Source organism: Folsomia candida, unplaced genomic scaffold (assembly GCF_002217175.1).
Source record: "Folsomia candida strain VU population unplaced genomic scaffold, ASM221717v1 Fcan01_Sc003, whole genome shotgun sequence".
Lineage (NCBI taxonomy): Eukaryota > Metazoa > Arthropoda > Collembola > Entomobryomorpha > Isotomidae > Folsomia > Folsomia candida.
In genome coordinates, this window is record NW_019091195.1 from 14,294,172 (window position 1) to 14,319,282 (window position 25,111).

The 25,111-nt window shown below is 37.1% G+C and overlaps 7 protein-coding genes, 1 long non-coding RNA gene and 1 other non-coding gene across 12 annotated transcripts; 5 read left to right on the forward strand and 4 right to left on the reverse strand.

The window, feature by feature from the left end:
• Positions 1-294: 294 nt before the first annotated feature.
• Positions 295-1,277, reverse strand: LOC110846593 (ATPase inhibitor, mitochondrial). The gene is made up of 3 exons (XM_022093400.2): positions 1,088-1,277; positions 755-869; positions 295-676 (listed from the first exon to the last, which is right to left on the reverse strand). Exons 1-3 carry the CDS (start codon positions 1,147-1,149, stop codon positions 548-550), a joined length of 306 nt encoding a protein of 101 aa, XP_021949092.1. The 5' UTR covers positions 1,150-1,277; the 3' UTR covers positions 295-547.
• A 3,443-nt stretch (positions 1,278-4,720) lies between these two features.
• Positions 4,721-5,763, reverse strand: LOC118434936. Its single transcript, XM_035849676.1, has 4 exons — positions 5,439-5,763; positions 5,233-5,383; positions 4,991-5,171; positions 4,721-4,921 (listed from the first exon to the last, which is right to left on the reverse strand). The coding sequence occupies exons 1-4, from the start codon at positions 5,626-5,628 to the stop codon at positions 4,721-4,723; spliced, it is 723 nt and encodes a 240-aa protein (XP_035705569.1). The 5' UTR covers positions 5,629-5,763.
• Positions 5,764-6,018: 255 nt separating this feature from the next.
• On the forward strand, positions 6,019-8,102 carry LOC110847033 (armadillo repeat-containing protein 3-like). The gene is made up of 9 exons (XM_035849677.1): positions 6,019-6,282; positions 6,383-6,586; positions 6,660-6,749; positions 6,832-7,131; positions 7,231-7,290; positions 7,368-7,460; positions 7,739-7,807; positions 7,900-7,967; positions 8,078-8,102. Exons 1-9 carry the CDS (start codon positions 6,019-6,021, stop codon positions 8,100-8,102), a joined length of 1,173 nt encoding a protein of 390 aa, XP_035705570.1.
• LOC118434799 lies at positions 7,231-10,271 on the forward strand. Its single transcript, XM_035849076.1, has 13 exons — positions 7,231-7,290; positions 7,368-7,460; positions 7,739-7,807; positions 7,900-8,196; positions 8,290-8,507; positions 8,593-8,655; positions 8,776-8,865; positions 8,933-9,032; positions 9,113-9,223; positions 9,296-9,423; positions 9,510-9,668; positions 9,731-9,946; positions 10,022-10,271. Exons 4-13 carry the CDS (start codon positions 8,169-8,171, stop codon positions 10,172-10,174), a joined length of 1,266 nt encoding a protein of 421 aa, XP_035704969.1. The 5' UTR covers positions 7,231-7,290; positions 7,368-7,460; positions 7,739-7,807; positions 7,900-8,168; the 3' UTR covers positions 10,175-10,271.
• Positions 10,272-10,396: 125 nt separating this feature from the next.
• LOC110845648 (ubiquinol-cytochrome-c reductase complex assembly factor 1) lies at positions 10,397-11,818 on the forward strand. 2 transcript variants are annotated; one of them, XM_022092105.2, is made up of 4 exons: positions 10,397-10,757; positions 10,871-10,943; positions 11,038-11,316; positions 11,392-11,818. In XM_022092105.2, the coding sequence occupies exons 1-4, from the start codon at positions 10,539-10,541 to the stop codon at positions 11,637-11,639; spliced, it is 819 nt and encodes a 272-aa protein (XP_021947797.1). In that variant the 5' UTR covers positions 10,397-10,538; the 3' UTR covers positions 11,640-11,818. The 2 variants fall into 2 exon arrangements, with proteins under 2 accessions (XP_021947797.1, XP_035704971.1); XM_035849078.1 differs by having other exon boundaries at positions 11,379-11,594.
• LOC110845646 lies at positions 11,642-18,763 on the reverse strand. 2 transcript variants are annotated; one of them, XM_022092102.2, is made up of 8 exons: positions 18,578-18,763; positions 18,279-18,448; positions 17,352-18,179; positions 16,577-17,195; positions 13,571-13,723; positions 13,370-13,489; positions 12,453-13,264; positions 11,642-12,378 (listed from the first exon to the last, which is right to left on the reverse strand). In XM_022092102.2, the coding sequence occupies exons 3-8, from the start codon at positions 17,949-17,951 to the stop codon at positions 12,241-12,243; spliced, it is 2,442 nt and encodes an 813-aa protein (XP_021947794.1). In that variant the 5' UTR covers positions 17,952-18,179; positions 18,279-18,448; positions 18,578-18,763; the 3' UTR covers positions 11,642-12,240. The 2 variants fall into 2 exon arrangements, with proteins under 2 accessions (XP_021947794.1, XP_021947793.1); XM_022092101.2 differs by having other exon boundaries at positions 18,258-18,448.
• Positions 13,826-16,495, forward strand: LOC110845647 (adenylyl-sulfate kinase). Of its 2 annotated transcripts, XM_022092104.2 has the most exons (7): positions 13,826-14,006; positions 14,114-14,352; positions 14,420-14,531; positions 14,591-14,709; positions 14,814-15,639; positions 15,697-16,016; positions 16,083-16,491. In XM_022092104.2, the coding sequence occupies exons 1-5, from the start codon at positions 13,952-13,954 to the stop codon at positions 15,078-15,080; spliced, it is 792 nt and encodes a 263-aa protein (XP_021947796.1). In that variant the 5' UTR covers positions 13,826-13,951; the 3' UTR covers positions 15,081-15,639; positions 15,697-16,016; positions 16,083-16,491. The 2 variants fall into 2 exon arrangements, with proteins under 2 accessions (XP_021947796.1, XP_021947795.1); XM_022092103.2 differs by lacking the exons at positions 13,826-14,006; positions 14,114-14,352; positions 14,420-14,531; positions 14,591-14,709 and having other exon boundaries at positions 15,085-15,639; positions 16,083-16,495.
• A 1,949-nt stretch (positions 18,764-20,712) lies between the features above and the next one.
• LOC110847241 lies at positions 20,713-21,813 on the reverse strand. The gene is made up of 2 exons (XR_002547624.2): positions 21,465-21,813; positions 20,713-21,381 (listed from the first exon to the last, which is right to left on the reverse strand). It is a non-coding gene; the product is annotated as an uncharacterized LOC110847241 (long non-coding RNA).
• A 1,758-nt stretch (positions 21,814-23,571) lies between these two features.
• On the forward strand, positions 23,572-24,849 carry LOC110847034. The gene is made up of 3 exons (XR_004834250.1): positions 23,572-24,457; positions 24,530-24,697; positions 24,762-24,849. It is a non-coding gene; the product is annotated as an uncharacterized LOC110847034 (transcript).
• The last annotated feature ends 262 nt before the right edge of the window (positions 24,850-25,111 follow it).

A 25,111-nucleotide genomic window follows, 5' to 3' on the forward strand; every position in this document is an offset into this window, starting at 1 on the left:
TGTGGAGGCCATCTGCCGATGATGGGCAAGGAGCAAGGGTAGAGGACACTGGGGCCTGAGGGACAAATTTTAGCCTTTAACAATTTACATGTTCTTTACACTTTCGAATTTAAAATAAATTATGTACGAGATTAGTTAAAATGAATTCATGAGAATTATGCAATGACAAAATTATATGATGCAATATTATGAATAAACCATTTACATGACGCGTAAAATGCTACTTCCACTGGATAATCTAAGTTGATTGCTAAATTTAACTAATTTTATGACGTGTAGAATGATCAACTTTGATTAGTACATCTGACTCTTTTATTCTAGAGATAACTATATAATTTATTCGGTATTGTGTGAATCAATTTTAAACAATGCATGCGATGAAATGCAATGTGTAAGTTGCAGCTCAATTCATATTTGAATAATACAATATATTGGTTGGAATTTAATTAAGTAATTAATTAACGGTAAATTACTACGTGTTGTTTTTGACTTGAAGATTTTATCGAATGTTAATGACAAACGCATCAATTCGGCGAAACTTGGCTGACTACTTGTCCAATTTGTCGGTTTTCTCCTTCAGTTGTTTGATTCTTTGTTGGTGTCGCTTAATTTCACTTTCGTGATGTGCTACTTCCTCATCCAAATGACTCTTGAGGCTTTTTAACTGCTCTTGTTGCTGCAAAAACAATACTTTCCGTAAGGTACTTTCAATACTTCACATTGCATCCTTCACAGAAATTTATACACAAATTACCAGTTTCCGGAAATATTGTTCTTCTTGTGCTTGTTCACGCTTGCCAAAAGCACCTCCTGCACCTCGGATTGCTCCTGCCTCTCCATCCTTTCCGGAGAACATTGCTTTTAAGGTCCTGCAAAAAAAATAGTTAATAGATGTGTTGAAATTAGTAAATTAGAATACAAACTCCTACGTCCGCACTCTAAAGTTTACAAATGAGAAGGTTTTCATATCACAGAACATAAAATTACTCAATTACTCAATTAAATTACGACGAGAAATAGAAACATTCAATAGGTCTATTTTAAACTAAAAGTAAAATTGTCACTTTTTGAATTAAAAAAGCCTTACAAATTGCTTGGTTGAATCTTTCGAAGAGTCAAAATTTGTCTCGACAAGGGTGTCAATGACATATTTTTAATCGTTCTTTTAAATTTCAAACTACTTTGTATAAAAAAATGGGGCCGGTTTATTGAAAAAAAAGATTTCCCTGTGATGAAATATTTGCTACTACGTTGCTTTTTCTACCTTCCTAAAATTCATGGAGATCATGCATTGGGGCACAGCGCCACGTTCGATGCTTCCACTTCTCACCCACGCTATGCATTTTGCTGCAGAAATCCGAGAAATCCGCACTGCTTTCACCTTTATGAAGATCTATGATCTACGACTTTCACCTGTCTACGCCATACCTACAGAATCAAGATTATTTGACACTTTATCAATCTATAAGGTTACGACAAATGGCCGAGTTACAAAATAAATTTTCATTTTTAGAAAACTAAAATTTTTTGAAAATATGTCATTGGTTACAATGGGAAATTTGGAAATGTGATTTTTAGTCAAAGTGCTTATGAAACCGTCATGTCCGTCTGCCTGTCCGTCCGATCATTTTACGATAACTTTCCTTAAACTCGTCCTAGCGACTTTAAATTTGGTATACATGTAGTATGTGACAAATGAGGAGTTAAGTTTGAAGATGGGCGAAATCGATTAAGTGGTTGACCGGTGGTGGTCATCTGGGTGGGTGGAGTATTTCAAAATCCTCGTTGAAAGTTGTAATTTGGCATCGAGATTGCTAATGGTGTCTAATTGAAGAATATGAATTTAAATTGGGAAAATTCTCGACTGGAGGGACCCGATACCATACCGATTTTTGGAAATTATCCAATCGAGCTGAAATTAGTGCAGAGATTGCTAATGGCCCCTGATGAAAGAATATGCGAATTGAAATTGGTAACATTTTTATGTGGAGACACCTTTAAGGGGGTGACTCACATCGATTTTTAAAAATTGTATTAAAAAGATGAAATTCGCTCCTGACACTCGTAGAAGACTGAAATTTGGCATGACCCCGTGGGGGTAGACTAGATTGAAAAATATGAAGTAAATATTAAGATTTTTCCACAGAGATTTAACAAGGTGACACACTGCTTTTTATATTGGTAGAATAAAAATGATGCACATCGGACTAAAGAACATGAATAATATTCATATTCATTGAATATGAATATTTTTGTGGGCCCAGCCCAGAAGACTGAGACCCGTAATGGTTTTAAAATTGGTCAAGGAGCTGAAATTTTGCATGCTGGATTATGGGAACATTTTTGCCGATTACGAATAGTAGTTGGTGCAGGTCGTCTGACTAAAGTTTAGAAGCTGACACTGACCCTGACTCGGGCTAAACAAACGCTGCACACTGGGATTTCAAATTTAATTTTCGAAATAGTACCCTCGAGATTTTGATCTTAAAAAATCAAGCTAAAAATTACGATGATTTCATCTTAACGAATTAAATCTCTATGTCTGCCCATTCAAAAGTTATTAAAGGTCAAAGTCGTTGGTACACACGACCATGGGACGTGTACCAACGATTTAAAAAATAATTATTTTATTTGTAACTCCACCATTTGTCGCAACCGTTAACCTTATAAAAACTAATTAATTTTGACCTGGATACCATTTAAAAACAGAATTAAAAATGGTTTCTATTGCATTTGGGGGCGGATTTACTGGGGGGCAGAATACCATTGAGACCGACTTGTGGGGCGGTGATAAAATCAGTTGGGGACTGAATTAATGCAAACCGATTTTGAATATTCTACTGATGCAGTTATGATTTATTAGAGACCTGGAACTGATTCGACAACAAAAATTATAACATAATACATTTTTAACATGAAATTGCAACTGAACCAAATGAACACACGATATTAATTTTGATAAAAAGATCGGATTTGATTTTGATAGTACTACAAAAATAAACTAAACGAATAAATCGTCATCATTCATGTCATCAATTTGATGACACTGATTTTGGGATGCATTTTATATTTTAAACAAGTTATTAGCTATAATTTTGTCCTTCAGTGTTCTGTGACTTGTTCCGATCGGTGGTGACACTATTGCGAATATATTAGCTAAAGAGAACGTTGTGATAATTTAAAAAAAATATGAACTGTATCATATTTACAACATGATACAGGTCAGAGGTCAACGCCGACCAATTTATTAGCGGCGCCAATGTTGGATAATTTTTCGGGGGCGCGGCGTGACCTCTGATGCACTTCCTCCGAGTTCCTCCCCCCACTACAACTACAACTCTAAAAAAATTAGTTCAGGCTTGAAGAAAAACTAACGACAAATAAGGAGGAAAGAATGGAACTGAGAAAATTTTCTAAACTAGGTAAACTAGGCAATATGCATATTATATCGCCACCACCATTACCCGTACTTTCGCATTACAATAACAGGATGAGTAAAGAAAATTTTGATACGATTTTGGACTTGGTGACCCCAATGATAACGCACCCGCACAATCACATTCGCCCCATTTCACCTCTCCAGAGACTGGCAATAACCCTGAGGTATTGAATAAAAAATATCCGCACAGAATTTATGATAATGTCAAGTATTAATACTAAATAAAAATGATATTCATGCAGGTACCTCGCCACTGGAAACTCTCAAATTTCTCTCGCAATGAGCTTCCGAGTGTCTCCTTCGTCTGTGTGTGGAATAATTAGAGAAACCCTTGAAGCCATTAACCGTGCACTGAAGTCAGACTACTTACCCACCCCCACCACATCTACTTGGATAAACAATGAAAACCAATTCAGGTGAAAATGGAATTTTCCCCATGCTTGTGGATCATTGGATGGAAAACACATCCGAATCAAGTGTCCTTCGGCATCGGGATCACTTTACTATAATTACAAGACCTATTTTTCAATCGTCTTGATGGCTCTGTCAGATGCAGATTTCAAATTTACAGCCGTTGATATTGGCTCGTACGGATCTGAGTCCGATGGAGGAATTTTATCAAAATCCTTAATTGGACAGAAGATTTCCGACGACACTTTCAGTCTTCCGTCGCCCCAACCCCTGTCAAGTACTGGTACTCCTCTACCTTATGTTTTTTTGGGTGATGACGCTTTTCCCCAACGCCATAACCTGCTCAAGCCTTATAAAGGAAACTTCCTGCAAAAGACGGACCGAGTCTTCAACTATAGGCTTTCAAGAGCTCGGATGACCGTTGAAAATTCCTTTGGAATAATGGCTGCACGATGGAGGATTTTCCATTCGGTGATTGAAGCAGATGTGGACCTCGTGAAGCAAATTACGTTGTCAGCCGTAATTTTACACAATTATCTAATGAATAAGAAGGACTTTAACAACATTACTCCTGATCGGTTTGAGGATGGAAGAGTTCAGCATGGGAACTGGCGTGATACTGTTCAGAATGATAACGGCATGATACAAATACCAAGGCAAGGCACCAACAACTACACCCAGTATTCAGCTCAGGTCAGAAATCACTTCCGGGACTACTTTAATAGTGAGGATGGAAGGTTGAGCTGGCAAGATCATCATGTCGACGCGGGAGTTAGATGATTTTCACGAAATAAAATACAAATTCAAATTTTGGACATGCAAAATAAACTAACAACGTATTAAATACAGTTAAATATATAGTGATTGTGATTACAAAATATTGAGTTCTGTTTTGTGCAACACCCCATGAAGCTCGTATTCGCAGGTCGCAGCAGCTTTGGGATCTCTCTCGTGAATTTTGCGAAGTTTTGCAGCTATGGTCTTCCCAAATCGCTCAAATTCGTTATCCTTCGAGTCACCTCCCTTGATAAAATTAAGCATTTGTTCCTCCAGACTGTCCAGCTTCCTCTTCTAGACACAGCACCAGAAAAATATAAGTTTACATGCATAAAAACCACGTAATAGAAGTAATATACGCACCCCTCCGAATTTAGCATGGGATCTCGGGCGAGGATTAGACTCTGGCACAGAGTTTTGAGTTTGATTTGGGACAACGGAAGTGTCAATGTTGTCATCGTTCAAGTCAGCGAAGTTTATTGTTGAGAATTCGTCATCTGCATGCTCTGTCTCGTCCTCATCACCATCAAGATTACAAATGGTCCTAAATGAAAGTATAATATCAATAAAAATTCTAAGAGAATCATAAGCAACAAACATCTCACTGAGACTGATCTTGTCCTCCTGAAATAAAGGACATTGCATCAAACAGTCTGAAGGAACTTCGTGCTTTAGCCCCACTTCCCGTTGGAAGAGCTCGTCTCGCGGCCAAGTACTGGGTCCTCAAACTTTGCCAAAGTGCCATACACACGTCACCTGTGTTGAGGTGCAGTTAATAATTATCAGAAACTTTATGATAAATTCAACCTACCAGGTTTTCCAAGCTGCTCTCCAATACTAGTAAAAGTATTTTGTCGCATCGTGTTGACCTTGTAGTCCTTGTCTTTGATGTCCCAGATGTGGCGGTGGGGCTCCACTAGGGTCACCAACTTGGATTCGAGCGCCAGTTTGTCATCCTCTGGCGAGAATGCGCTTTTCAGGGCTATTTTTTTGGGACCCATTTCCGCTTTATATCAAAATCTGGTGTTTTGTTTTATTTTCATTCGAAAAAAGTTGACTGGATGTCAACTTTGCAAAATGAAGCGAAACAGAAGAGAAAATGACACGAATTGCACTCTAAATTAACGAAAAGAAAGTGAAAAGAAAATGTTGACATGACATTAATTTTGAACGAAATCAAAATGAAAAGAATATACTATAAATTGATGTCGTGGTGAAAAATAAATTAAACAGAAATTAAAACGACATTAATGCGTTACTCTAAATAAAGCGTAAGAGTAATAAGCATCACTTCATACCTTTTTTACGAAAGGAACATAAATTGGTTCATCACTTGTTAGCTATTTTCCTACTGCTGACACATATTTCCTTTTTAGATTTTAATCACCATCATGGCCAAGTCGAATTCCAAGGGGGCTGATGAAAAGAAGGGGAAGGAAAAGAAGGACAAGAAGGAGAAGAAGGAAAAGAAGGAAAAAGGTCTTCGGCCCCCAAAGACCTCGATGCAGCCTCCTCGAGGGGTCAGCGTGGACTTGGAAATTAAACCTCCGCAACAAATATCACCAGAGGAGGCCCTTAAGAAATTTGGACCTTGTCATGTGGAGGCACAGCAGGCTAAAACAGCAATCCTCCTCTTACCCAGCCCTGAAACGCATGTAATCCTTGTCCCTGTTCCTCCCCTTCTTTAATATATGCATAAATTTTAAGTGGTAAATCTATGTGTAACTTACTGTTTACGAAATTTTAAACTTTTAGGTCGTGTTGGAGTCATTAAATTGTCTTCAAAAATTTTGCAAGAAAAGGGACGAAAATAAGCGCATGTTTATTGAGATGGGCGGACTGATTGAAGCGAGAAAGTTGATTTTCAGCGATAACCTTGTTATTCAACGATTTGCCATGAAACTAATTGCGGTCACTTCCACTTTTCATGAGGCTGTGGTGCAACTTCGAGATTTGGATGTTGGTTTCATCAATTATTTCATGTCCATCGCCCAAGATTCAATTAATTTTATGTTGCAATGATGATTTTCAGCTGGCTAGCGACTTTATTTCCCTTGCTGCTTTGGAGGATGATGTAGTGGTGGAGTATGCCACGTTTGCCTTATCCAGCTTAGCAATGCTGGTATTAACTGATCGTTTTAAACTATACATATATACAATAGTGATTGCAATTGGTAGAAAATACGTATAATCGATATATTTAGTATACTGGCCGACTCCAAATTGTCCAAAATACTGGAGTTCCTCTGTTCATCCATCTCCTTTCTCATACGGATCCAGATATTCAAAAAAATTCGGCAGAAACTATTTGGCGATTATTGGAGGAGCCGCTAAATATCGATTTGATAACGACCAAAGGTTCTGTGGAGCCAATAGTAAAGCTGGTCAACTCGGAATATCCAGCCTTGCAAATTGTCGCAATTAGCATATTAGAAAAAATTGCAGCACGCGATCCTGGAGTCCAGGTCTTGGACGGTATTGAAGCCATGCATCCATTGGGGGAGGTATAATTAACTTCGTAATATTTGGCAATGCGACATTGAGATTTCGATTCAAATGTTTAATGGATATAGTATAATCATAATACCCTTAAAATATGACAGAAACTTGCATTACCGGAATATGGAGATTTGCATCGAGTCATTCTGAAGACTTTAATCAATGTATGCATGCATGATTTTATTTTTCATTATCAACTTCCAATTCTAGCTGAATTATACATCTTTTTTCAATTGTGCAGATGTGTATGAATCAGTCTGCTCGTCTCAAAATCGTTCCACTAGTGCCAGTTGCTGCCAGAGTTCTTGACACCACCCCGGACAGCATTGCGCAAGTGAGTGACGCAACTTATCTTACCTATTAAAAATTGAAATGAGCTAGAACAAACAAATGAACAAACAACACGACGGGATGAGAGCGTGGGACGCCAAAATTGAGATCGCTCAACCTAATTGGAAGATAAGAGTTCCATTTATCCGAAACTCTGCACCACATCAATTTTGTCATTGCAGTCATGAAATCAAACGTTTTTCTCTAATTGATACGTACTTTATTTTGCAACTTATATATGCATATACATAAGTAAAAAGTAATTTATAAATATGTCTATAGGTTCACGCCTTGGGATTGCTGGGCATCCTGTCCTCCGTTCCTCCTGTGGCCACAGGGCTCGTTGACTTTGTATGCATTATTATTTGACCTCGGCTCAGCACGAGTGATAAGCGATCCATATTATTTTATCTATATCATTTTACTATAACGTCTCACCACAGGGAATGTGCAAGCGATTAATAAAGATATTGTCTGGGGACAGTGAAACCGACATGAAAGAAACTGCAGCGTATTGTGTGTCACAACTTGCACAAACCGATTTTCGTGCAAAACAAGAATTTGTTGATGCAAGTTTTTCAATTGAATTTTCATGTGAATTTTGAAATTTGTAAAAAATAGTCTCCTGCTGTTTACTTATTTCTAGGCACTTTCACCACTTTTAACATTTGCAGAAACAAAGAAACTGTCCGATGCTGGATTTGAGTACACGATGATGGCTTTTGCAAGTGTACTACAAGGTAATTTATATAAGATGAAGCATGGTCAGACTTTATAATTTGACCCTTGTTGTTGAATGTTGACTGATAATGAGAGGCGTTGTTGCATTGCAGATAGTCACAAGGCATGTCCTACTTTTGTGAATCAAGGAGGGATTTGTGTATTTCGTAGAATTCTTGAAAACCGATCAAATTATTCCGAGGATGGAATTCTTACTCTGATGACCTGCATTGGCTTAATCACTGCTCACTGGAATTTGCGGAATCATTGCATTGAATCTGGAATTATTCCAGCCTTGTTAAATGCAGCACAGAATAGCAAATCTCCGCAGGTAATTTATCTCCAAATTATATCATTTATGGGAAATTTTCATGCATAATTGTAGCTGTATTATATTATGAAAAACACGATTTCAGTTCATGACAACATGTGCTAATGCTTTGTATGGTTTGCTGTGCAACGAAGGTGGGAGAAAGCAGGTACGAGTTAATTAGTCATAATAATTAGTGCCGTATATATGTATAACCTGGATACTCGGAGCAACGTGCTTGCGGTTGAGAAAGAACTTGCTGAGCATACAGTTTCACAATTTTGTTCAGTTTTTGGAGAATGACGGATTCAGTTTCCTTGTGGAATTGCTTTCACATATTGAATTTCCTGTCGTTGTTTCTGCGGTCCCGATGATCCATGTAAGGAGTATCCCACTTAAATATGCAAGATTGTATACATAGCAAACTGATCATATAAAGCTCATAGATATTAGGAACATATCAAGACATTACAAGGGGTTTAATTGAGCAAGGGATTCTACAAGTAATTTGGCAACGACAGGACCTCATTAGCAAAAACGGACCTTGTCAGTTTTATATAAACGATATCACAAAGAATAGTATGCTGACTGATTATATGTTTAAAAATATGTATATCCATTTCCAGTGAGGACTGCATTTGAACATCTTATTTCAACCTATTTACCAGTCAAGTATGCAATTTCGGGACATATTGACCCCTACGAGAAACTCAAGGATGGGTTTTATGACATTGGAGGTAAATAAGTGCATTTTGCATTTATTTGTAAATTTATCAGAAAAAGTAAAACAACGAGCAATTGCTTTTAAGGTCTCAAAAGCACCGACTGCTTTATGACAATGAACCAGATGACTTGGGAGAACAGGGACATACAACGTCAAGTGCTGTTCTTAAACTGGAATGGAAGTTTTAATGACGAAGCTGCCCTAAAGGAGAATGTGAGAAATACATACATAATTAAGTAGTAGTATTATGCAATTAAGTCTGTATCATCGAGTGTTCATGAACTTGTAATTAAAAACAGAAGAGCTTGAGAATTATGAAGGCAGAGAACCAAAACTGTCAATCTCTTGTGGATGTTGTAAAGCAAGACCTTGGAAAGATTCGAAGTGAGAAAGAACTCGTGCGTTCAATCGCTGTCGCTGTTTCTGATCGAATGGGTGGAATTTTGGACAAATGGAGGGTGAGAATTCATGTATTTAATCTTGTAATTAAATTATATCGCGTAAATGATATTGTAATAAGGCAAGTGCTCATACTGAAGATGTTGAGGTTGCCGATCTTCAACTGAAACACAAGTCCGTTGTGATTCCCATTTCAATGATCAACAACGGAGGGTTCAGGACTCGAGCCTTGTTGTTCAAAGCGATGTGCGACGTATTCGGAATCCCTTGTTCCGTAGAACGTGGAGAGTACAGTCGAATGTGGAACGTTGTTCTTTTGCAGTCCAAACGACCCCAGGTACGTTATCCCAGTTGTCGCAGATTCCCTACCAATGATTTTAATGGATAATCTTGTGCTGATCCACTAAACTAGAAACCCTCGTGTCCTTGTGCGGAAGATGAGGAGACAGCCCGGAGTCTAGTTTATACGGAGAAATTGCGGAGATTTGTTGTGGACCTGGTTTATCAACCTGGAACTCTCCTCCCCGTCAACTCGTACGATGCCAACAGTTACTGCTTCGTTTAACTGCTTCTTTTAGCAATGTCACATTCTGCTATGCGATATATGTTATCGTTAACGATCAACAATTGTGATGAAATACATAATTAGGGTTCTCAGCAATATGTGGAAAAACCGAATCATGCAAATGTTAAGTATTTTCATGCATCTAGACGAAAGTCTGCATCATGGGCTTTTCCGAGAGAAATCAGTGTCAACTTCCCCAGCATGCAGTTGCTGAAATGAAAGTAAAATGTTCCCATTCCTGTGCACACAGCATATCTTGCCGACTGACTGACCCTTCAGCAAAACATAGAATAGTGAATATATAATACTCTTAAATTGTCAAATGTTTGTACAGTAGTTTATACAGTCCTCTTGGAAAATTGAAATGTTGTCGTCACTAACAAGGTTTCGATGTGTTGCAACATCATCAGTTTCATTAGCAAATAGCTACACCGCATTATTAAATCCCCCGATAAGCGTATGCTCCAGAAGTATTCACACGGCTTCAAACTCATTAGGAATTTTTGGGTTTGGTAACCCACATGAAGAGCCGCTAATCAAAAGAATTGCCAGAAAATTTGGATGGAGCGAATCATCTAAATCGGTAAATTATTAATTGAAGCCAAGCCAATTAGTCAACTATTAAGTTTTGTGTAGGGTGATGTCCGACATATAAATAACAAGTAATTAACAGTACGTGATACCAATTTTTTTCAGTATCTTCGAGCCACTGGTTACTTAATGTATATAAAGGTTGCAGATGAAGTAAGCTACTTGAATTTCTTCAAACGTAAGTCATCCGATATTAATTGCACAGTACATATACACACAACTACAAATGCTTCCATATACATATATTGTTTGAATGACTGCAATGTGTACAGACTGTGAGCTGGAAGACACCTTCATATCTTGGTTCACGGTTGTGGAGTTACACTTGTGGCTTTTAGGGGCGCGGATAATGCAGGAGGGGGCGGACGGACGGGTGGTTCGAAATTCCATGTTTCAAGCTTTGTGGGAGGATTGCGATCTCAAATCCAAGAAACTGGATGGCGCTCTGGCTTCTGCAAGAAAAAGGCAAATTCTAGAATTGGGCGACCAGTTTCAAGCCACTCTCGTTTCCTATGACGAAGGCCTACTAGGAAACGATGTCGTTTTGGCAGGTATGCAAAAATATGCCTACATATCACCGGGTATTTTTTTACGTGATGGGATAATTTTGCAGTACATGTTAACAGGTGCTCTTTGGAGACGTTTTTTGCAAAGGAAGAAAAACATGCAGAGATGTCCTGAAGAGTTACTTCGAGATTCTCTAGCTTTAGAAATGCTAGTCATATATGTTAGATCTCAATACTATAACCTCAATGAAGTAGGAAAGTTGCAATTATTGCGAAGAAAATTTGAATGGACAGAGTTTGACGAGTCCTTACTTAGATTAGTGGATAATAATGTCGGACAGAAGAAAATCATTAACAAATCTGTATAACGTTATTTGTCTTTGTAGCTTTCGTAGTGTATCGTTTTTATTGCATAGCAATAATGTCTAATCGACATTGTTCTGCTTCAACTCCGTAGATGCTAGATATGATAAATAAATAAATAATTCTGAGGAATTAAATAAAACTTGTATAACGAATTCATATAATAATAAATATACGAAATATACTAAACTAGTAACTCGAACTTACTTATATATAACTTATCTATTCCCAGATCAGATCTCCAAATATGTATCAAAAGAGTTCGATCTTTGCTTTATCAATTTTGAATACACTAAAAACACTTATTAAGTAAGATACATATCTCATATGCATGCGATGATGGGTTCAACATTGGTCATAGATATCTACTAGGTATTCCGATGCTTTGCGTGCGTATAGTTCATTTACAAATTTAACATTATACTAATATATTAAGTTACACAACCAGTAGTAAAAATTTGTATCTATGTATAGTTGATAATTATCAGGCGCGTTGTCGTTGGTGTGTACGCGTTATATGTCCTTAAACAATAATTTCTCATCAGATGCATGTAAAAAGTAGACGTACAAGTCCGTTGCTTTTGTCTAAACGCAAGAATTAAACTGTCATATCAAGGTTTTTGACTTTCTTAGATTCCTTATACTGACTCGTTTCAACATTTGAACGGCTTCAAGATTTCCAGGCTTCAAATTTTTGTTTTTGGGTACCAGGACTCGATCGTCAATCATATTCAAAGATTTCCTCTGTAAAATTGAAATTACAAATTACTTGACTGATGACTTGGACTGTGTGTAAATAAGGATAAAAATATAACAACCTTAGACGGTCGATTGGTTGACGAGCAACTATTCAAAACGGTTGGTGAGGCTCCTACCGTTAGTAAATAGTCTGCATCCATTGATGATGACGATTCAACAACTTGTCCATCTACTTCGAACTGGTCATCACTAGTACCGTTTGCAGAGCCAGAGCTGACACCACTATCGGTCATATCGCTAACCGTTTCCTGATCTTGATTCCCTTCAAATTCTTCTAACGAGGAAACTGTTTGAATATTTGATACGTATGTGTGATCATTGTTAGTGCATGCATCGTTGTTTTGCAGATTTAATGATGCGTTGCAAGTCGATTTTGTTGTATTATTACTAGCCGTGTCTTGTTTTCGTATTCCATTAAGTTGGTTAGAAGTACTGTCGGCTGATAGAGGATACATCAGTTTAGATTCTATGTTACTAGAATTCGCAGGGATGTTACAATTCACATCAACAGCGCTATCAGTTACAGTATCTTCCTTCGTTAACATGTGTTCTATATTGTCAAACTCTGTTGGCTTAGTCGTATTGAAGGGTTCTCTCGGTTTGGATATTTTTTTGTAATAATGTTGAGCTTCTATGCCAATTCTTGGAGGTCTATCAGCAATACTCTTCACACGCCCACAACGTTCAACGACAAAATGGTCATAATAGTCTTGTTGTGATTGATATACTCTTGAACATATATAACAAGGGAATTGTACATCCTCTGTGAAAGATAAGCCTTGAGGACAATTCGAAGGATTGTCAAGCGTCTTTCTAAATGGAAACGACTTGCGCTTTGTGCTGCTTCCATTGTGTTCAAGTTCGATAGCATCTATGCAAGACAATGCAATGTTATTTTCAAGCAACATACACATAAAAATCAAATTAAATAAATGATGAAATAAATGGCAGTCAGTCAATCTTTTGTTGTTATTACCATTTATACTATTTCCTGTGTCTATTGCAGAGGAATATTTTGAAGAACTCTGTTTTACGCAGTCTGGTGCATCCCGGCGGTGTTGTCGTAAGGCCTTCTCCGTATTGAACACTGTTTTACCTAGTTTAAAATAATAACAACATTTTATATACTTTTTAACCAGCAATTGTACAGCGACACAAAGAATTACAAACTTCTTACAAATATCACAAATGTCCGTAAATTGATTCGTAATGTTCTTCTCAATCATCTTCCGTTGGGCTAAATCAATTTGAGCAGTGAGATGACGTACAATTTTTTCAATCCCTCTGGCTGTTCCTGTGCAGATTACTTTCCCATCAGGTCCCAACATGGCTGAAATAAGTAATTAGTAATAAGTTGACGTGTGCCATATCGATATGCCCCTTCGTATTTCACACCATCCAAGAAACACTTGCCGGGTTCTCTTTGTAACAAATGGCTCCTGATTATACGGTTATTTGTATTATTAAACAGAATAATTAGTGAAAATGAACCACTCCCACCACCAGGAAAATTACCCAGGTTGGGTCACCATCCCCCTCTCCACCAACTAGTAAAAGAATGAAACACCAAAGTGAAAGTGATGTTAGGAAAGGATGCACTATTCTTATGACCGGTATGTTTTGTATGTTTCGCTTATGAAATTATGTAATATCATTATTGAATAGGGCTTAATAAGTTTGCAATTTTTGTATCGCTTAATAATCATGATTGTATGAACAGGTCTAGCGAAGTCGGGGAAGACCACGATTTCTAATGCCCTCACTCAAATGCTCAAATCCAACGGGATTTTAGTGAAACAAATAGATGGAAAGTACTTGAGGGCCGGTCTCTGCAAAAATCTAGATTTTGACGAAGAGAAGGATCGGTCGGCGTTTGTTCACATGGCTAGTGAACACGCAAAAGGGTTCACAGAAGAGGGATTCGTGTCCATCATTTCCATTGTGGGTCCATTACATGAGGTGAGATATGAATATGAAAGAATGTAATATTGTATGATTAGGTTGCTAATTTTATACATATTTATAGGACAGACAGAAAGCCAGGGATTCTCATGAGCAAGACGGACTGAAGTTTGTAGATGTCTTCGTGGATAGGTCAAGAGCAGAATGTGATGCAGAATCTGGCCTGAGTCGTAATGGTGAGCAAATTGGAGCATGTGTAATATGTGAATTCTGTCTCATTTCTTTATTTGTAAAGTTATAAATCCCATTGATGCGGACTACGAATCTCCCACAAATCCAGATGTCCACCTTAAACGGAGTGGCAATAACGTTGACAAGTTGACGAGAGAACTGGTTGAAAAATTAGTTGGCTATGTAAGTGGATAGATATTAAATGCATAACTTAAAATGTAGTTTTTATGCAATGTTGCATTTCTATTTTTTTTAAATACATTCCACCCCTATTCGCTCAACCTCAGTCGCCGTTTTCTCCCTCCGTTCCTTCACCCAATTCAACAGTTCCTTCTCCCTTTACAACAACGCCTTCTCCCTCCTCAACGATATATTCGTCTGATTCGGATTTGGGTGCTGGAGAGTTGGACGAAGAAGGGGATAGCGTCCCAAAATTCAAACTACCAAGGAAGAGTGATATCCGAACAATATTCGACTATGTGAAAAGTGTTCTTGTTCAAAGAGGTTTTGTTGGAAAGGATGAAGAAATCGACAAACATCCCCTATTTTTTTAGCTAATGGGGGAATGGAGGAGTCACTATAATATTCATAAAGAAAAAGGAGTCGAAAAGTTTTTCCCAGTCCAACTTCATAAGTCAACTCAGAGGAAATCAGCTACACCCACAACAATCCCAACCAAAGGTGCGAAAACCCCCCAAAAAGACGATGTCGGAGAAAAAAAGTGGGATGAATTCATTCCTTTACATTGGATTGGATCAACACTATTTTACGGCACTATGCAAAAAGGATTCCCTCATCTCAAAAAATGCAAACAATGTTGGTCGAGGTCAACATCGGAGGGTTATTTGTGTGATAACCATTCAACAACCAGATTTAAATATTTTGCCGTTATGCATGATGTTAATGAGAGGACCTGTTGTTATCGTGCTATGTTTAGTTATCAAGGTGTGCAAAAAAAAATGGACGTCAGACCTGATTAAAAAATCTGCTTACAACAGCATTCTCGTACAAAAATACCTCTCGGATCATCCTAACGCACAATTCACTCCGACTTATGAAAAATCTATTCTTCTCTCCTCCCCGAAACGACTTCCTACCATACATTCCATCACAGTAAGTTACTGATTTAAGTGTTTAAAACATTCATAACAATTGTATTTGTATTTGTAGTTGTCAGTCGCGCTCATCACATTGTTCAGAAACATGGAAAAAATCGAATCAGATGCACCCATAAGACCGCATTCGTTCCTTCATGAACAGTTAGTTATGTCCAACGCTAATTTGGCAGTGGTGGAAAAGATTTTGAAAGAGAATGGAGTGACTTTCACCGTGGGATATGATGATGATGATAGCAGCTCCCCATTAATCAACAAAGATCGATATTGTGCAAAACTACCTAGAATCTATTGTGGAGTTGAACCCAACAACAAAGTCAGTGTTGGATTAAAAACGTCCAGGGTTGGGGAGGAGGATCATTCTGTTTACACCCAGTTAGTTTACATACATGTATGTTTAAATCAATATATCATGCTAAAATTCTTGTTTCTCTAATGTAGCAGTGACCAATTCAAGTCAGGGCCCATCTACCAAACCCCCCTGTCGGATGAGCAGCTAGCGATTGCAAATAACATTGACACATCTAAATCTTTTAAACAGTGGACGGATCAGCAGAAGGATGTATTCGATTTGGTGAAAAAAGATTGCACAAGGAGGGATTGGGTCATGCAGCTCTTGTTCTTGCAGAAATGAAGGGCCAATCCTACAATGGCATCCTCATTCAAAGGGACAATAAGAAATACGAGAATGTACAAACTATTGAGAGAGGGGACAGAGTTTTTATACAGACAGTTTTTAAACTTTTAACTGGAAGGACCCTTACTGTTTTAGTTGAGCATACCGATAATATGAGTTTTACTGTTGATATATAAATAAAGGCATTGCATTTATTTGCCTTCATACGTCCCTCAAACATATGGTTACTTTCTTCGCTCTTATCTCCTGTCCAACGCATTCAATCTCTTATGCACTCCTGAATCATATGAGGACTCACCGGTATCACGATCCAAAACCTCTCGATTATCAAACACGTTATTTGTCGAATCACAGACAGATCTATCCGCTTCAATTTTATTTTGAAACATGACCGAATCACTCCTTCCAGGAACAGGGCGCAATGCTAATTTCACTGTCTCGGCCCCGAATTCACCATTGCCACCTGTCTCGCGTTCCTCGTTCAATTGTTCAATATTTTTATACAAAGACGCAGCAGACCTTGTTTCTGTGTCTCCAATTTGAACAGACGTAGCCTCATTATCATCATGTCCTGCTGCTGCTACAGAAGATGAAGTGGTATTATATTCCATCGTCATATTATTACTACACTCAACAGTAGCACTTGACCCGTTGGTTAATGTTTTTTCGTTTGGAGAACTTGGCATTATTTTTGTCGTTGCAGGCGAGGGCACAAAGTAATACTGTAAATCAATATCCCTTGAAGGTTTGCTAGAATTTCCGATAAATTGTGAACATCCACTCTCTGCAGCTGGGTGAAACAGATTTTTGCAAAAGCTGAATTTGTGTTGTATGAAGTTGGGCAGTGATCGAAACAGATTTCGACAAAAGCGACATTCCATAATAAAGTCACACTCGTTGAGTAGTAAGTTTTTGACCTAAGAAGAAGTAACACAATTTATTTAATTAAAACAATTAGTATAGTATGATTTATGTATACATTAATTTATGTAGAGTATAAAATTATATTCTGCATAAACTAATGCATAAGTAATCAAATTATGTGATTATTAAAACGATATCTAAAGAATTACCCGTGGAGTTGCTTTTTGAACTGTATTAGATAAGCACGAAAATCCATGTATATGGACATCATGACGAACATTTAACAGGGACTTGTCAGACGTAGGCTTGGAAATCCCAGATCCAGCAGGGTTGGTGTCGCTGTTGGGTTTTTTGCGAACAGGATGAGACAAATTTCCATTAATATTAGTTCGAGTGGAGCCTCTTAAGCTGGAATTCGAAGAAACTGATTGCTGATGCGGATTAATTTTACACCCAGGGCTGGGAAGAATGCTTCTAGAGTTATTGTTTGTGCTTGTCGATTTAATGGAAGTTGATGATAAGGATTTTCCAGTTTGTTGCGGTTGCTTCTTCTTATGAGACTTAGGCTTTGAAAATGTTGGTGGGGTACTTGCAGAAGCGCTGGGTTTTTTCGTCTTTGCTTTCTGAAGTTTTTTAGTGGGGCTTGCGATAGTTGCTGTCAACTTTTTAACGATTGTCTTTCCTTTTACTTTACTTTGAGGTAATATTTTTTTCATTTTAATTGCTAACTTAGTTGTGGTTGGCTTTTTTACCGTTGAGTGTCCACCACTTTTAGTGGTGGTCTTGATACTAACAGTTTTCTTTCCCATTTCAGTAAACTTGGATAAATACGCTGCCGTTTACTCCAAATCGACTGCCAAGTTTCCAGCACATAAAGTTAAACTAAGAGAGCATATAGAGCTTTGATACGCATAGTGATGTGTTGGTTATATTCTTGAATCATAGAATCAGTAATTTATGAGGTCGATGATGATGTCGATGATTCCAATCCCTATCGTCAATATGGTAGGTGAATTGCAAGGTAATAGATTCCTGAGCTGAAGACACACACAAGCAATAAAGTTATTACACATATAAAATATAAATTTCCGCATGCCGAAGATTATAGATCATACCAAATTCAATTGAAATTGCACCTCATAGTCTCGCTCGTATAGCACTTTCATTCATTCACTTGAAAACATGGACCAGTACCAGTCAGCCATTTTTACTTTTAGTTGGAATTGGAATCTTCGGCCCGTTCGTCTTCATCAGTCTTGCATCAAGCTGTTGACTTTTGTCTGTTTGCAAATAGTTAACTTAACACCTGTTCAAATTATTTAAATATTTAATTTCAAATGAAAATTGTAAATGTATGTGATTACTTATTCCACTTGATTATACACTTCAGAAAGAAGTACAAAAGAAAATGAATGGAATTTAAGCTTAATTATACCTTATATTTGTTATCTTAGCTCCTGCACGAAGGACTATATCTTGTGGCTTCGACATTGTGGTCACATTGGTTGAAATTTATTTCATTTTTTTGACCTGTTCTTTTAGAAATATTTTCAAATATGAACTCAGCTGCTTTGGCCGTTTGTTCTCTCTTTCACTTCTGCTGACTGAGAGAGTTTAGCAGCCTCGCTCTTCGACTGTTTCAGTTGCTTGAATTCTCAACATTATGAGAATGTTGAGAATTATAGCGGAATGAACTATGTACGTATTGCGACCTATATGTGTGTCTGTCTATCTGTCCGTTAGCACGATACCTTTCGAACGAATCAATTTTTTTAGTTCTGCTTCAGGATATCCACATCTAATTTTAAAAGTAAGGGGGAGTTCGTTAACTATAAGGCCAAAAATGTCAAATTTTTGTTTTGACGACGGATTTAGAAGACGTAGTTTGGGGGCAGGGATTTCAGAAAGCATTCATCATTTAGAGGCACGACGACCCTGTAACCCTGCAAAACGAGGTAAAAAAATGTTGAATCGCTAAAAACTCCAAGTTTTCGCATTTTGAAGCATGTTCAGTGCAGTATTTTCAGCACTTCGCTACCGCTAATTTATTATAGCTCATGTAAAAATGTTCAATTATATGGAGTCCTGCTGAATTACCACGTCGCAAAGGTATTAATTTGAATACATGCAATGATTTTTTTAATTATTTTTAAAGCAGTGCATATTAGGACTAAAATGTAAAAAACAAGTATTTGGCATTAAAGTAATTTAGAATTAGGTTAATCAGGTTAGAATAATTAAGAATTATTACAAAATACTTGCAAAAAGAAAAACGCGAATGTTTTGAAATTAATTATTTAGACATGAGACGACCACCGACGTAAGAAGACCCTACTGATGCTGATGCACTGGAAAATGACGCCTGCATATTTCCCGACCCGATTGTCCCGGCGCTGGCACTTGCGCTAGATTGCTGTTGAATGGGTGGGTAGTAGTTATTAAGAGGAGGGTGACCAAAGTATTGCTGGTCTCGGTAGCCAGGTTGTGGATTGTACTGGTATTGGTGATAATTGTATACGTTTTGATTAGTATTCCCCCCGTTTCGCCCTCTGAAAAGTTTCTTCAAAATTGGTGATCGTTTAAGACGACGATGGGTGTGGTCGTTGACTAGAAAATTGTAATTTTCATATAATATTAAGTAATCATTCAAATATTGAATGTGTGAAGTTACCGTCGTCCATAAATGTCTGGATTTCCATAATTGTGGATGCATGTAAAAGTTCTAAAATTGAACAAAAAACCAAAATCACAAAATACAAAGACAATAACTTCATTTTTATATGTTATCAGTTTTATATACTCTTTTATCACAAACTAGTGGACTAGTATATATTACAAGTTAGATAGTGCTAATGCAGCAAAATTTTCCAACGCTTATATATGTATGCGTGGATAAATTTATTATTCTCCCGACTTTCATGACGTATCTATGTACCTGCTAATTTCTTCATACACTTATTTGCTTCTGGATTCTTTCATCAGGATTCCGTATAAATTAATTGTTAATAATGGTTCCGCTACAACAAACAGCAGAGAAACAGTTGCGCAGACAAAGAATAAAGCAATATTGAATTGTAGTTCAGCTTTATTTTTTCCTGTACATAGTAAAGAAATTGTCAAACTCGGAAACGTAATTAGTTTGGCAACAAATGGATATGTTATACCAAGAAGCAATGAAGCGAAATTTTTAATCCCACGGTTATGAAGTCCGTACATATTATTTATAGAACTTCGAATCATACATATTCAAATATGGCAGCAGACGTTATCCTTCCCGAAAATATGGTTAGCAGTGTTCTTTGCATCAAGTTTAATACTATTTAGCATTATCTAGAAGTTGGTGGTTGAATTGAATTGGTGTTTTGAAGTCGTGAATGAATTGTGTATGAAATACAACGAATTATAAAGATCAATTTATATAAATAGTTTTCAAAAATTATCTTAGCAAACTTGGTTAGCTCACTCGTGCACATCAAATGTGAAGTGAAATTGGCGAAATCTGTGTGCATAATAATTGGTGATTACTAGTAGTAATCACTGATTAGTAATTAATAATTCCCCAACAGTATATACCAATACATATATGCACACACACATGTATATGTGTATACGCCTTTATTTTATTCTTGTTCCTATTAAATTACTGATTTCTCATACTCATATTACAGTATATTGATATTAAAAATCTGCGTTTGTCAAAAATTTCAGAAAATTGGAAATATAACAAAAATGTATTTTCTATCAGCTTTTTATTGTTACTATTCTAAATGCATACATACCTACCTTTCTCATATTGCTTTGAATGCAATTTGAGATCTGATTCGTATTAAGTACTACTTAATAAGTATACATTCAACAACAAACAGGCAGAAATTATTGAGATTGAATAAAATTATAAATATTAAGTGGTGATGGTTCTAATCAATATGAAAATGTACTATATGCAGTATGTACTGGTATTTATTTATGCACCATGTACGTACATTCATAGAGACAATTAAATATGTATATACATAAGCGTTTTATACCGTATCAACTATCAACCTATTCAGTGCTATAATAGTTTTACAGATATTCATGTAAAAGTTTAAATCTATTCAGTTCCAGTTTCTCGAGTTCCTCATTATCTCCTGAGATGGAAAGTGTGATTTATTTCCCGTTTTCTCCGTGTATTCCGGAAACCAGGAGGAGGAGGAACTCGTACGGAGTATTGGTGGTCTTCCGAAGGTAGGGCCAGCACTATATAATATTATGCATATTTAATAAATGTGATATTAATAATTAGAATTAATTCTAATTAACATCAGTTTAACTGTTCTTACGTTCATAATCTGTATTTCGCCAAGTGTAGTATCGATCCAGGTCCAATTTATTCTGTTGATATTGATATGGAAAGGCGAATGTGAGTCTGGCAAGTGCTACTCCAAGGATCACAACCACACCGAGGATAATATTCCGAAACATTGTGATGATAAATAATTTTTTAATAATATTTTGTTGAGCAGAAGTCCGTCTTGACCTCTCCTCTTGAACAAGAAAGCTTCTTCTGACTTTGTAAAGTTAAATCTTGAACTCTCGTGATATCTCAATTTCACGTCTTATTATTACTACGAAAAGAGAGCTGCTTGATGGTGGTGATTTCCACTACTCTACTTTGGTAATGAACTGTGAGAAAACAGATATTAACAGTTTATAAGGAGAGACAACTTGCATGTAGGGTTGCGTTGTTAATATCCGGCATTATCCTATCCGGTTGGATAGAAGATTAAAAAACAGTGTCGGATAAAGATTTTATAGGATAAGTTTTTCAATTTATTATATTTCATGGATATTTTAAAATTCAACTATTTATCCTATTTAAAGCATACTTTGCATTTCTTCCCAGTGGCAAAGTGCATTTCATTCATGTTTATTTTTTTTCTAGCATCAGTTGCAAAAATTTCATAGTCATGAGCTTAAAATGAACATGTCTGCAGATTTTCCGGCGATATTTCTAAAATGTACTCGTACAAAATGAGAAATAAAATCTTTTATTTTTGGACATTTCGGGGTTTTGCTATCGTAGTTGGATAGCATGACATGGAAGTAATTATTAGCTAATAATACAATGAAGTGTCGATACATGTGCCAAGAAGACTGGCTGGATTATACATTTGGAGTGATTCTTTTTTCTGTACAAATGTTAAATTGTATGCTAAAATCTAGAAGGAATCGTTAGTTTGAATTTTTTTCAATCAAAATTGAGGTAAATTTAGTTATCCGATCCGATACCTGTCGGATAGGATAATCATCACAAATTTATTCGAGTCGTGAATTTGTCGGATCGGATATGGATAATTTTATCCTATTCAGCTATGCTATCCGATCGGACGGCAACCCTGCTTGCATGGTCAAACTAGTGATGATTTCATGGGCATATGATAGCTTGATTATTATATTGTGTACATTGTACACATGTATATATGCGTCAGATTAGAAATGAAGATGATCCGGCTTCATGCGAAGAAATTTGTATTATTACCAACAATAGCAGTAAGTGAATCATTATTTTAACATGCTCATCATTTCATTCTCACTCATGTTATCGATGAAGTCATGAGCAGGTTTCGTGTCTGTAAGCATATCCGTAATGAGACGATTTACTGATGTGGTCCTAAAATGAAGAAGGCATACAAGACGATGCAAGAATATTCCAAAACCAGAGTAATAGACATTAGTGGGCTAGAAAGTGATGTATAAATAAATAAGGTTGGGCCAGGTCAACAACGTGTCATGTTTTATGAATTAGGATATAAAAACCAATGGCCCATGGCATGTGGAGTTGTATTTTTTAGGGAAACCCCATCATAAAAGTATTTTATTTGAACCACGTGAGATGACAACGAAGGTAAGAACGGCAGCTGAAATGATTTTGTTGGAAATATTCTGCAATCTTAATTGCAGGAAAATGAAGAAGAATGGTTTTGTGAGTCTGAAAATGTGCACGTAATAGTATGATGGATTCTGACGGTCAGGATAAGGTCATCAAGTTTTATCCTACAATAGCGATGTGGTAATGAGCGTAATCCAGAATGTTCGTATTAAAAATGTGTAAACAAGCTATAAACACGGCACATGTATTGTATACAAAAGTGGAAATACGTATTAACATAACTTCCTGTGCTATGACTTCTCCAGACAAAAAAATTGCGAGCCTGCAAGTAACCCAAAAGTTTTTAATTGAATGCGTGTATGTACCTGTGTACGTAGTGCATACATATTGTGAACCCCGTCCTTAGTTCGTATTGACCAAATTTTATGCATTTCTCAGCAAAGACGAATAAACGAATTCTCAAAATTTTAAAACACGAGTTCCTTCCGTCATTTTCAAACAGTACATATGCATGCTAACTATGATACTATAAATCATTTAGCACATGCTTAAAATGTACATTCACTTGGTTTATTCGCCGTTATTAGTGTATCAAAAAGGTGTGTCTGTCTTGCTTCCAATTTATAGTCACTCACGATCCTTGATAATTTATGGATGATAATCTAACGTTAGCGTAGCAATTTATTTAAACAAGCAGACATAAATCGAAACTGTAAACTTTGAGTGACAGTGACAATAGTCTTGCGAGATAAATTAATTGACTTTGCCGTGAGTTGTTATTCAGTCAGTTTTCTTCGCTCTTTCGGAAGTGCACCTACACACTTTTTCCAAGTTTTGCTACACACAAAAAAAATCATAATAACTTAACGAATGGTGATGCGTCACATATGCCAATCTCATTCTGCTGTTCATGCATGTATTGGCCGTGTCGTTGTCTTGGGGTAGACACACATGTAAAATTCTCATTCATTCATATTGCGCATATCTTTTTCTTAGCACGCTTACTTAAAACATTCCAAAAGTCATCCGAATTATTTTCACTAATGTGTCCAACTTCGCAGCATCCTTGCAATTTGTTCTGACAAATTATGCACAATAATGTCATAAGAATGGGCGCTTATGCAGATAATTTTTTTGTGAAACCACCATATTTTCGGGTAAACCGTGAAGTTTAAGTTTTGCCCAGAATGAGTTATTTCATTCTTTTACTCATATGTAGACTAGGCAATAATTTTTTCGGCATAATGATATACAGCAAGTAATGTGCTTCCTCTAATGACTTCCGAATTTGGGAGTATAAAACCCTGAGAATTGCATCCAATTGCACCAGTCCAAGAGTTGTACAATTGAATTTATACAAAAATTCGAACCACTTCTGGTCGCATTATTTTATTTTAGTTTTAAATTGGTCATCAGGCCATGAATAACTATAAACTTCTTGTCGTAAGTCATCCCGCGATTTATGCACTGTGTGTGCAGTTGTGCATATAATGTTTCTGTTTGGTTTGGTTCTAGGCGTTTTCATTAACGACAACATCTCTTTATGTCATTGCAACTTCTGTTCCTGAGCATGACTCGCGAAAGCTCACTGGTGACACTTCTTCACTCATCCCGAGTTCTCGGAAAGGTCGGGGTAGCCTGTCTGGGGGGAAAAGTGTGGTCGTGATTCCCACAGGAGATGCTGTAATTCAAGATATTATCAATTTTTAGCATCCATTTATTGAAACATCTTTTTACCTGATTACAGAGAATTCTACCCAAAATATATCTCACCGCTGGCGTGGCTACCTCTTCCAAAGTTAAAGGTGGCGGAGGTTCGCTATTTTTCTTTAAAATGTGTAATCAAATTATTATACTAATTAGTAAATCTGTTTTTAGGAGGAGGAGGGGGAGGGGGAGGTGGAGGAGGGTGGGGTCAAGGAGGGGGTGGAAATATTGGGTGGGGTGGTGGTGGATTGGGCGGAGGCGCGGTTGGCTGGGGTGGTGGATGGGGTCCCATGATGGGAGGAGCAGGAGTCGGATGGGGTGGTGGAATGGTTGTTGGTGGTGGGTGGGGTCCAATGATGGGAGGAGGACAAGGAATGGGATGGGGAGGTT